This window comes from Myxocyprinus asiaticus, chromosome 45 (assembly GCF_019703515.2).
Source record: "Myxocyprinus asiaticus isolate MX2 ecotype Aquarium Trade chromosome 45, UBuf_Myxa_2, whole genome shotgun sequence".
Taxonomy (NCBI): Eukaryota; Metazoa; Chordata; class Actinopteri; order Cypriniformes; family Catostomidae; genus Myxocyprinus; species Myxocyprinus asiaticus.
Window position 1 is genome coordinate 24,408,820 of NC_059388.1, and position 13,287 is coordinate 24,422,106.

Here is a 13,287-nt window from a genome sequence, read left to right on the forward strand (position 1 = left end):
GCACTTTTGAAAGTTCAAATCAAATCAAATCCCTTTATTGTCACTCAACCATATACACAAATGCAACAGTGGGTGAAAGTCTTGGGTGCAGTTCCAAGCAACATAGCAGTATGACAATTACAATAAACATCTGATTTATACACATAACACAGTTTACACATCTTGTTACACAACACAATATACAATATACAGTATACACAAAATAAGAAGACTGTATACAAGTTGAAATGATTTAACGCTCAAGACACAGATTAAACAATCAGTTGCGATATATCCGTCTGATGCATATGTACATAGACCACCAAATAAAAAAATAGCGCAGGTGGAACGCAAGAGCGCAACATTTGTGAATGGCCCCATAGAATACAGCTGCCTATGTAGGTGGTAGACAGCAAGGAAACTTATTAGGTTTTGGAGCAAAGCTTCTCATGAGTCAACTGAATGAATGACTGCTTCTGATGTGATGGGGGCTCTCTACCCACCAATGTATAGGACATAATTGATTTTTTATTATTGAAGGAAACTATATCATTTAAGCTCACACCTGAGCGTATCTAATGGGATTTCCTACACTAGACAGCATACTGGAAATAAAATGCTGTTAAACCCAGAAGGAAGGATTATATAACTTTGAGACAGCATGAGATGTAATGACATAGCATTTCCATGGAAAACCCTTTGGATTTTATTGATCGTGGGTATTGATGAGTTGATGAGATTCATAACTGTGCGTAGCTCAAAAGGGAACCCCCAGTCCTGACAGATGACAAAGCTCCCACGATGCCAGAGCAAAGAGTGATTAATTCACTGCTGTTGTTTATTTACAGGGGTGGAGTAAGTGATTAGAAAAAAACTTTAAAAGTGACCAATGGACTATTGATCAGTCAGTTTACCTGCTAGAGGAGTGCATTGTCTATCTATCTTGGCTTTCTTTTTCTGTTTGTCTCTCTCTCCTTCTCTCCATTCCTTTTTTATCTCTGTCTGTGGAACAGGTCAGGTAATTGTCGCAGCTGAAAAGTGCCTCAGTCTCTTGGAGTGTGTGGATATATAGTGATGTGGGTGTGTAATTGTGTTTCCAAGTGTGTGTTTATATGATTGAATGAGAAAGCAATGGAGAAGGTGGTGTGGTGGAGTGAGCGGGTGGGGTGGGGGGTATTTGTGAGGAGGAGACAGATAAATGGAGGGAGAGATGAAGGTGTCAGCCCATTACTAGGCCATTGTCTGCCTGGTGTCTGCGGACTCGTCACAGAACTGCCGATGCTCTGATTGGCTGGCTGAATGTGCCCACTGTTCATCATTGACCCTCCCATCACAGGACACTTCAGATTCACTGTTGCCTTATATGATGCTACACTTACTCACAGATATCTACACACATAGACAAACCCACTAAAAGGCTTAAAATTATTGTGGCATATAAACCTATGAAAGAAATCCTTATTTGTATGGATGCTTATTAGAAGCTTTTTTAGACACTAACATTTCCCATGACAGCTCACGATTGCCCTATATCTTATAAGAATACAGAATAATAATGTCCTTTAGCACAAGGTAGGAATATCTTTCGGTACTGCGGCCTGGACTGCTGTAAAAGACTAACAGCAAAATGCCTCCAACAGTGTAAGTCTGAGATTTTGATGCCTACCAAGCAAATGTAATTGCTTAGAAAAGCAATATCACGCCCTTCAATGCGCTGCATGATTTAAGGTATCATTCATGTCCATAGCACAAATGGTGCGGAATAGTTATAAGTTTAATACTTAGAGTTAGGGGTTTCAAAAAGTGTGAGCAATAGTCAGGGCTTAAAGGGAAAGTTCACCCAAAAATGAAAATTCTCTCATAATATACTCACCCTCATGCCATCCCAGACGTGTATGATTTTCTATCTTCTGCTGAACACAAACAAAGATTTTTAGAAGAATATCTCAACTCTGTAGGTCCATACAAGTGAATGGTGACCAGAACTTTGAAGCTCCAAAAAGGAGATAAAGTCAGCATAAAAATATTCCATTAGTGGTTTAATCAATGTTTTCTGAAGCAATCTGTCGCAAAATGCAGAGTTAAAAAGGGGATTTATTTATCAAAAAAAAAACAAAAACCAACATAAAGCTCCCACAAGGGGGAAAACAAACATAAACTACCCCGTAGGGGAAAAAGGTAATCCAGGGCTGGGGCAGAATGCAGTGGGGAACAGGACTGACCAGACCAGGTAGGGATGAACAGGAACAAACATACAAAAAACAGGACCAACCGACTGGGAAACAAGCACACAAGACTGGAAACAAGATGAACTGGCACTGGACAGCAAACATGAGGAGACAAAATAGGGAGAGAAATCAACAGGTTAACAAGACAGGGCAGGTGTGACTAATAAACTAATAATGGGCAAAAAAGGAGGCAGGGTATGACATAAGACAGTGAGACACGCTGCGATACAGAAACAAAACAAAGCCATGTGCTCTCACAAGACCACAAAACACCTGAATGGCATGAGCGCACATCGCCAAGACAATGAGGCTATATACGCACATGCCAACTGACAAACAAGATGAGACAATGCGTAGCAATGGCAAACAAAGCAATGCCACACATTCTCACACTAAACAAAACCTGAGCGTACATCGCAAGGCAAACGCCATGCGATGCACGCAACAGGTGACGTAAACAAGATAGGACACCTGTGCAAGAGTTCAGCCACACACACACCCGACACCTTAGACCAAAAGCGCACCCGCGTTTGTGAGAGAAAGACAAACTATTGACGTGAGAGCATGCTGCCAAGATGACATAAGCGCGATGCACCCACGTCAATAACAGACAGACATGGAGCACGAGTGTCCGGATCCCGACACAGACCGAAACCGAACCAGACAGGAAGTCAGGATCCAGACACCGTGCTCCTGACACGAAACAAGACGGACCGAAGAGCGCACGGCAGGGAATACAAATGAAACCGTGCGCTCACACAAAGGCAGACAACGAAACACAAGACAGACATGGGACGATAATGCCATGGTCCTGTCAGGCAAAAACCCATACTGACACAATCCATTGCTTTTGAAAATTCTGGTCACCATTCACTTGCATTGTTGGACCTACAGAGCTGAGAAATTATTCTAAAAATCTTTGTTTGTGTTCAGCAGAAGAAAGAAAGTCAAACACATCTAGGATGGCATGAGGGTGAGTAAATGATGAGAGAATTTTCATTTTTGGATGAACTAACGCTTTAACAATAAGGTTATTTTTTTCTGCTGGCTCTGTTGGGCCAGTTGTTCAGATTTTTACATGACCTGCAAAGATTTTAAAGTTAAACCAAATTTATAAGTTTGCATGGCATAAAAACACTTTTATAAGATCAACTAATGTGACATTTAGCGCCTACTGACCGGACAGGGTTAGTGACAGTTCCATGAACTTGCCCTGAAACGCTCTTACACTGACCCCGGGCCAGCAAGCCATCCTTATTGTTGAACCCTGATAGTAATAGCAATGCATGCCTTAGCGAAGTATTCAAATATGCATGCAGTCGGCAGCTCTGATTGTTATGTAGTGTTTTTTGCTTAACTGCGGTCCACTAGCTCACCTGCACAGCAGCCATAGCTGGCCGAACTGCAAGTCTTATTACATGCGAAGAGGCGAAATTTACAGACGCACACATTAGTTAGGTGTTAGTAAAGTATTAACGTTTTTCCCCTTCCCATTTTGATGAAAATGTCTTAACAACAGCTCTTTTGCGGAATCCCCTCCTCCTTTCCTCTTTTCCGCATAGCACAGTGTGGATTTGGGTGTGGGGTATGTTGTTGGAATGTAAGGGTTTGGAGGTGTGGCCCCTTGTCACCTCTACCCCTGCTGAGGTGTTAGTGGAGGTGCCTAATCTGCCTAATGGGTTGTTGAGCATAAACACTTCTCCTTCAATTAGAAATGTGCGTGTGTCAACGGCGGAAACGACAGCAAGCAGCAGCCCAAAACTGTCGGCTGATGTCAACAACAGCTCTGGGGCAGGAAGTGTGTCAGCTGGAAACTAACAGGCCATCCACCCGTTTAACAACCCCATCCCTCTCACACCTCCACTGGTACCCCGACACCCCATATACACCTTGTTAACCATGCTCACCTCCACAACATACACAGTTAGAAAGCGTTAACGCCTCGACTCGTAACTTTCTTACAGTCCTTGGATGTTTCATCCTTATAACGCCACTGAATATCCTGTTATTTTAAAGCAGAATTTTACTGTGAGATCTTGAGTTTGAAAACCAACATCTGAACTTTAAACATCACCAGGGGATTGTTCTATCAAATCTGTCGTTCCTCATCTTTGTCTCAATTACCTTCAGGAGTCTCGCTCTCCATCTGTCTGTTTCACTCTCCTCCTTTATCCCTGCATACTTTGCATCTCTCGTTTTGTCTTTCAGTGGATTAAGCGCTCTTCAGAATTGAGAGCATGCACACTAGATTAAGTTTTTTTTTTTTAAAACCAAGGACCACTTTGATAACCCCAAACTGTTCCCAAATCTCCCAACACCACCATTTTTTTTTTTTTTTTTTTTTTTATTGTGTAAATTCTGAATTTTTGGAGAAGAACTACACTTTAGAGGACTATTTGTCGTTTCATGGAGGTCTAATAGTGGTCTATAAAAACAAAAATGAAATAACAAATACAAAACAAATGAATTCAAATAAAGTAACATTTAAAACTCCTAATAACTGCCAGCCATACAAAAGAATAACATGCTCTGCAACTCTTGTTAAACAATTAATATGTATATTTGTTGCTGATTTGGCTCTTTATTGCTTGCCTTGGTTTTAGGTGACATTTTGGCTCACAATTCAGGAATTTTTCGCAGAAACGGGCTATTTTATACAAACCCCAGTTTGGGAAAGGCTGCACCAAATAAATCAGTAATGAAACATGAACTCTTCTTATTTACTCCAGCATGTTTTTGGAAGTTTTAGTGATGAGTTTGCTCAGTGTTTGTGTACTACAATGACCCTTTTCCTCCAAGTAAGCCAAAACCGATACTCTGTTCTGGTCCTTGATAGAAAAAAGAAATAAACAACGAATAAAACAGTGGTGAAGTATTTAATTTGCCTCCATAATTTTGGTGTATATGTACAGTACATGCGTGTGTGATTTGCGTTTGTGGCGTGAGCATGTGCGTGCTAAGAAATGTCAGAATACATTTTCAAAAGAATGATATGAATAGTTTGTTTATGATTAAAAAGAAAAACAAAAGTGTCTTCATAATTAGAATTGCACATGTTGTTGTTTTTTATAAATAATGTGGGTATTTTCAGTCTGTGTAGTGTCTCTCTAAGAACACAGGCTAAGTTTATTAAATCACACACACTCTCACACCCACATACTTCGAGGTGGCATAGAACATAAAGCAGACACCTATAATCATTGTCTGGAGGACAAACAATAAAACAATACAAAGAATTTCTGTCTTTCTGATTTTTACATAATTATCCATGAAATAATAGAAAATTCATGTGTTTATTGTACTTTCCCCACCTATGAGGCGATGTTCCATAAGCCAACTGTTTTTAAACCTTGTTTTACCTCTGTTTAGTATCATTAACAGGATTAGACCATTTAGTGGTGCTTCCTTTTGCTCATACTTTTTTTAATAATGATAATGATACCTAAAATCATGTGGCTTATTGAAGTGTGCCATTACTTTTGTGTGATTGGACTTACAAATTTTATTTCTGTGTGTCTGTGCTGTCTGTTTCAGATATGGATGAGTGTGAAAACGACTACAATGGAGGTTGTGTGCATGACTGCATTAACATCCCTGGAAACTACAGGTGCACGTGCTATGATGGATTCATGCTCGCAGACGATGGGCACAACTGCCTTGGTAAGACCCTAAACGTGCAGCCTAGTGTAAACAAACGCACATTCGCTCTGTTCCAAAACATAGTAAATTGCTCACCGCCTCTAATAACTCTAAATACAAAATTTGTATGCATATTTATGTTTCTGAGAGTATCATATCATATCACGTGAGTCGAGTCATTTAAGAGGTTCCATTTCAGTTGGATGCAGCTTTAAGGGTCATTAAGACTGAACGCCTTCTTGTGCTAAAAAAAAGCTTGATGCAGTGCAATGAATATAACAGAGCGCAAGCATCTCGAAACATGTTTTTTAAAACTTATTTTTAACTTAACACCATGGCAAGACACTGAAAAAACAGCAAGATGTGGCTCAACCACCAAAGACGTTCATCTAGCGCATGTTTACAATGAAAAACAATTGAAAAACAGCTCAGATGTATGGAAAACAAACAAAAACAAAAAACGCATAATGTGTGAACAGCCCCTTAGAAGGTAGCTGCCTGTATAGACTGTTGGCACCAAGGCAGCTCACTAGGTTTTAGAACAGAGCTAAATTCTCACATGTTCTCACACATAAATACATACTCAGTTGGCTCTGCTGATGAACTAACCGATGAGCTAGTCTCTCGTCATCTCTTTGCCCAGCTAACGACCTCTGTAATGACCCCCTCTGCAAACATAAACAAATCTGCTTCAGCAATCTTCCAGCCCCTTTCTGCACAGCGCCTCGGAATAGGCCAGCCGAGCCGCATCTAGCGCCAGTGTTCCAGCTCGTTCTGACAGGAGCACGCCAACAGGAACCTTGCGATTATTTTCATCTCTTAAAAATGTCACCCAAATGTCATCAGTGGCGCAATTGCATTACATTCCCAGAATTCGGCAGTCAGGTCCAATGTTTATGTTAGTGGTTAAAAATGGAAGTAGGGAAAGAAAAGGCTGAGAGAAAATTAATAACTTGCCATCTCATATTTATTGAAATAGTTCAAAGATGAAATTCCATGACCGGGAGAGTCATGGTTTCTCTGGATTGCTGTGGGGATTGAGGAATTCGTTAAAAAGTGTGTTTTTTGTAGCGGAGCTGTCTGTTTTGCCACTCTAAGTGAGTACAGATGTGTTTTTGGTTAAAACAAACTTATCAAACTGATGTGTGGTGGCTTTTTGGTGTCATGGTGACCATGTATTACAAACATCACTGTCACAAGAGAGAAAGAGAGCGAGAGAGTCTGAGCAGCATGATGAAGAACTTGGGCTGTTCTTCTCTCATCTCTTCTCTGCTCTCATAATCCAAAGCAAATATGTGCTCAGAGCCCCTTCAGAGCCGGTAGTGTTACTAAGTTTCAGGGTGCTGAGCTCATCATTTTTCATTAGACGCTCTAATGATGATGGATCCCAGAGCAGGACTGCAGGACTCAGATCTGCAGAGACCTTTAGCACCTCCTCAGTCGTGCTAACTCAACACGATTCTCATAGCTGTTTTATTCCAAATTTGTCTCTCTGCCACTATCTTTCTTCTCTCTTTTTTTTAAAGGAATAGTTCTAACAAAAATGAAAATTCTTTCATTATTTACTCACCCTCCTGTTGTTCTAAACATTTTCTGTGGAATACAAAAGGATATATATATATATTTTTGTAAAAAAAAAAGTCCCAATTTGGAATGCCCAATTCCCACAGCTTAGTAGGTCCTCATGGTGGTGCGGTTACTCACCTCAATCCGGGTGGCAGAGGACAAGTCTCAGTTGCCTCCGCTTCTGAGACCGTCAATCCATGCATCTTATCACGTGGCTCGCCGTGCATGACACCGCGGAGACTCACAGCATGTGGAGACTCATGCTACTCTCCGCGATCCACGCTCAACTTACCATGTGCCCCATTGAGAGCGAGAACCCGTAATTGTGACCACGAGGAGGTTACCCCATGTGACTCTACCCTCCCTAGCAACCAGGCCAATTTGGTTGGTTAGGAGACCTGGCTGGAGTCACTCAGCATGCCCTGGATTCAAACTTACGACTCCAGGGGTGGTAGTCAGCGTCCATACTCGCTGAGCTACAGAGGTCCCCCCAAAAGGAGATATTTTAAAGAAATCTGCGATCACTGAGTTCCATACAATAGCAGTTGATAGGGACTCAAGGCTTAAAAATCAAGCAAAAGTGCCATAAAAGTAACAAATCTTGCATCATATTGCAAATCTACTAAAGGCATACAATCACTATGCATAATGAGCAGTCAAAAGTTTAAGTCATTATTCACTCGTAAATTAAATCAAATCATTGGGCATATAGTATACATAGCCTAAATCAAATTAGGGTTGGGGACGAGTACTCGTTAGTGACAGCAATGATTGATCGTGAAAACGATGATCGACAATGATAATAATCTATCTATCTCTCTATCTCTCTATCTATCTATCTATCTATCTATCTATCTATCTATCTATCTCTCTATCTATCTATCTATCTATCTATCTGTCTATCTGTCTGTCTGTCTGTCTGTCTGTCTGTCTATCATCTCTTTTCCCACTTCATTTAGTTTATAATCTCTCTCTCTTTGTCTCTCTCTTAGTATTTTTTAGGTTATCTTGGCTGTGGGTCTTTTTTGGAGTAACTCCAGGCTGTTTCCCTAGAGGCAATATACTTGCCTTCTATTTGACATCTTTATTGTGGAATGTCTCAAATACAAGTCTAAATGATGGCTCTGGGAACTAAGACAAGGCCGTAGAGGGCCATTGGCAGCACTGAGGGGGCTCTCCTGTTCTAACCCCCCTTTTCTGTGGCTCTTGTTATGTCTTTCCCTTTTTTTGTAGTCTCTCTACATTTCTCTTCATTTCTTTCCCTCTATTACTCTTGCTTTTAATCTGGTTCTGTCTTTCTTTGTTTCACCACTCTCTTCCACCTCTCCCTAGAAATAGACTGACACAGAAAATTTGAAGCATATAGAGATCAAGCTTATGTTTTTTTCCCTACTCCTGTCCTCTTCTTTGCATTGCATGCTGTCTCTTTTTATATTCACTGTAATCTTTGTTGGAGAGGTTAAAGGAATTTTCTGGGTTCAATACAAGTTAATGGTGAAATGTGTGCGTTTTTCAGACTGAATAGTTTCTCTTTTCCCAGCTTAATATGTAGATACAACTATAAGCAATTTGTAGGTGGATTCTGTTATTCTGTGATGCATTCAAAACATTGCTATGTTTGTTCTCAACCTCAATCTCAACCAGCCCGATGAGCTATGAACTTCAAGATTTTCACTGAAAAAATTAATTACATTTTGGGTTGTTTCACCAAAGCATATCATGTGTCTTCAGAAGACTTGGAATATGATACACCAAATGCATGGACTACTTTTATGATACTTTTTGAGTCCTTTTAAGCATTAAGGTGAGGCACTATCTACTGCCATTGTGTGCCATTATATAAACGGACAGCAATATTCATAAAACAAAATCGCCTTTTGTGTTCCGCATTAGAAAAAAAGTAATTTGAGTTTATAATGATATGATGGTGAGTAAATTATGACTTTTTGGGTGAACTATTCCTTTAACGTGTATTGAAGCTGGAACATTCCTTTAAACACTTCTCTGGATTTACCAAAATCTTGATAATGCATTTGGTCAATGTCAAATGGCTTTTTTGTCATAGCATTTCCTATGATTCCTTTTAATGCAATCTCTCTCCTATCTGTTTTATGATGATGTTTCTCATTCACACATAATCTATGTGTGTTTGTTGCTCTTTCAAAATCTCATTCTTTCTCATTGGTGCTTGAATGTCATATTGTGTGTCAAATTACCCCTCATGTTTCTCATTGACATGTCATATGTGTGCCTTATGGCAAGTTTAGATGGAAGTGAAACCACTAGAACTACTGACCTTATCGAAAGGTTAAATGAATCATGCCAGATTATGCTGACCTTTTACATTTACCCGTCTTTCTTGTCCCTTTGGCATCATCTTTTGTTCTCATCTTTTTCATTTTCCCACCAGTCTGTTCTTCTATGTCTTTTTCAACTCGGCTCTGTTTATTTTCTCTTAATGCTTTATGATAAGTCTTATTCGTGTAATCTGCATGTATCCTGTTTGCTTGTGTAAGCTTTATCAAGAGATATGAAGAATTTGATTAAATTTAGTTTAACAATAAATTTATCCTTTTTTGTTTTTCTAGACAATTTGAGTGGTGCTTGCCGAGTCTGGTGTTCTGTGGTTGTAAGTGCATTGCAGTCATTGAAGTGTTTTGGGTGGTTGCTAAGTGGTTACTTACTGATCTATGTCAAAAGTGCCCACTCCCAAGTCTTGTTCACTCTGCAGGAAAAATCAGATTTTTTTCCTCAAATCTGATTTTTTTGAGTGACTGTTCAAACTGCAAGTTATATGTGGCCAGATCAGATTTTTTTCTGTTCAGACTACAGTTGCTTTTGCTATCACATCCACATTAGTTGTCATGTGTAACGCAGAAAACGTGCGTATATTCACCATGCATGAGATTTTAGCAATGGATGTTTTACCATTGATTATGCTTTTCATGAGGGCAGTAACATTCTTCACAGACAACGGCTTAAAAATGGGAGAGGTGGCATATGCAATGTTTGTTGCTACTAGTGTTGTTGCTGCCTGTTGTCGCAGGGACGTAAGCCAATGTCTGTATTATTATAAGAGGTTTGCAGTGTTTTGCTTGCCCTGTAACATATAAATGACATATGGGTGTGTTTCATTCAGAAGTGATGATCTCTATGCCCTGTTTACCTTCCACTGTGAGAGTTTTGTAGGGCTGAAATGTGTAATAAAACAGGCTGAACTCACTTTTGAAGTAATTTATATTGAAAATTCTGTTTGTAACGATCCTACTGCGTGGCCATCATTATTGTATTAAATTCGAAGTGGCCTGTGAAGGCATTAATTATGCCGATAGGAGTGCAGTATGTTTTCTCGTCGCAAAACTGCAAATGATGAAAAAAACACATTAAATCAGATCTGACCGTTCAGACTGAGACGCATTAAGAAAAATCTGATTTTAATCGGATTCCAAACCACCTAAGAATGTGGTTTGGATGAGGCTTGTAAAAATCAGATTTAATGTGTTTTTATCCTGTTCAGACTACAAAAGCCTAAACGGATTTGAGTGACAGCATCCAAAAAATCTGATTTTTTTCTGCCTGTGTGAACGTAGCTTATGATATTCTGGTCACTAGAAATGGCTTAGGCCCCTCGTTCACTGTAAGTCTTTGGAATTTTTATGCCCATTTTATCGTCCGCCAGGCGACAATCATAAGTTCGATAACTTCAGAAATTAATAGCACACCTTTCCTAAACAAGCTGCACAAATTGAGGTATCATTCATATCCGTACCACAAACGGTGTAGGGTGTGTTTTGCCTCAAAGTTTAATATTTGGGTTAGAGGTTTGCTGAAATCCCTAACCGTATATGAGTGATGCTTGCTCTAGCAAGCACTACTTTAGTATGCTCTGCATAGACACACACACACACTTATACAGTCACAAAGTGTCTTCAAACAGACCTACAGAGTGCTAACCAAACCCACAAGCTCTTTGAAATGTACGGAAATCAGTGCAGTGGCTTGTCTGTCTGACTGATCTTGTATAAGAAGTTGTTTGAAACTCCCGGATGTCACATGTTAACAAGTTAAAGCTTAAATTGATTTAACATTGGTTAATGGTGAGCAATTTACTGCAGTTCCTCTGTCTTTTTCATTTCCATTCTTATTTGTTTTCTCTCTCGGAACAGACAGCTGGACTCAATGTGTTGATTTTTTGTTGGTTTTTATGAATGCCTGCATTGCCGCTGCTGTTTATTTATCTTTTGCCTTAGTTTTTCTTCTATTGTTCCACCATCAGAATGAAAGAAGTCGTGAAGATATAGAAGGAAGGAATGTTTTGTATCACCACGGTGACAGAGGGGTAATATTCTAACAGAGGTCACTTTAAAAGAGAGAGTCATCACTTCTGTTCAGTTTAGTTCTGGTCTGTTCAGTGCAGTTCAGTGGAGTTCAGTTTAGTTCACATCTTTTCTGTTCTGTTCTGTTCACTTCTGTTCTGTTCTGTTCACTTCTTTTCAGTTAATTCTGCTCAGTTCAGTTCACTTTAGTTTACGTCAGTTCAGTTTTGTTCACTTCAGTTCTGGTCTCTTCTGTTCACTTTAGTTCTTTTTGCTTCTGTTCAGTTCATTCTGGTTAGTTCCCTTCTGTTATGTTCAGTGCACTTCAGTTCTGTTCACTTCCTTTCACTGTACAGTATTCTGTTCAGTTCTGTTCACTTCACTTCAGTTCTGTTCTGTTTAATTCACTTCACCTCAGCTCACTTCAGTTCTGTTCTGTTTTCTTCTGTTTAGTTCACTTCTTTTATGTTCACTTCAGTTCAATTATCTTCTGTTCACCTAAGTTCTGTTTTGTTCACTTTATATCTTTTTTGTTCTTTTCAGTTCACTTCAGATCTGTTCTTTTCAGTTCACTGCCGTTCTGTTCTATTCTGTTCTTTTCTGTTCTATTCTGTTCAGTTCAGTTCAGTTCAGTTCAGTTCTATTCAGTTCTATTCAGTTCAGTTCAGTTCAGTTCAGTTCACTTTTGTTCTGTTCACTTCAGTTCTGTTCTGTTAAGTTTTAACAGAACTCTTTTATTATGTTCACTTATGTTTGTTTTTTTAATTTAAAAAAAAAAAATTTTGTGTGTGAATTTTGTTCTGTTCAGCTCAGGTCAGTTCATTTCTGTTCATTTCTGTTGACCTCTGTTCAGTTCGATTCATTTCTGTTCAGTTCTCTTCAGTTTAGTTAATTTCTCTTCTCTTCTCTTCTTTCATTTCTCAACCTCAGCCTCATTCTTATTCTCATTCTTATTTCTTTCTGTACTCCATCTCCCTCTGTCTATTTCCTGTTCCCCCAGTCTCCTCTCTCTCCCTGTTGTATCATGTCATCTTAGATCTTTTCCAAATTAAACTTTACACAAGAGCAATCAAACAAAACAAAGGCATTCTAGTTTAAACTCGCAGGCTGGGATGCCAGGGCTCTTGTTTTAATTTTGGCAGAGAGGGCCTTAATTGAGTGATGACAGCTGAAATGTTGTTTTTTTCTCCTTTTAAACGAGAGCGCTGTCACACTGATCCATTATGTTGGATCAGTTTCCATTCCCACATTAAACACAGCACACAAACGCACTCTCAGCCAAAGTAGCAAAGCAGCCAGCACATGTCTTCTGCAAATCCTCCTATCAAATATTACTCTCGTCCATGAACAGACCTATGAGAGAGGCATATTGCCATGACTGGACTGTCATATGTGGCGGAAAAAAAAAAAAAACATAATTTGGGTGGCCACAAAAGTTACATTTTCCTGCATCTGTTCTGGCAATTTTGCAGTGAAAAAAAAAAAAGAAAAAAGAAATGTCAACATGTGTATATTCAGGAAGGGAAAAAAAATAATAATAAAAAAAGAGAAAAGAAAAT

General features: G+C 39.3%; 1 protein-coding gene across 2 annotated transcripts in view; it reads left to right on the forward strand.

Annotated features, from left to right (window-relative positions):
- Positions 1 to 13,287, forward strand: part of LOC127435252 (signal peptide, CUB and EGF-like domain-containing protein 1) — a 106,776-nt gene that overhangs the window by 8,875 nt on the left and 84,614 nt on the right. For both annotated transcript variants that reach the window (XM_051688553.1, XM_051688555.1), the window contains exon 3: positions 5,742 to 5,867. In XM_051688553.1, coding sequence (XP_051544513.1) covers positions 5,742 to 5,867 — 126 coding nt within the window. The remainder of the gene's footprint in view (positions 1 to 5,741; positions 5,868 to 13,287) is intronic.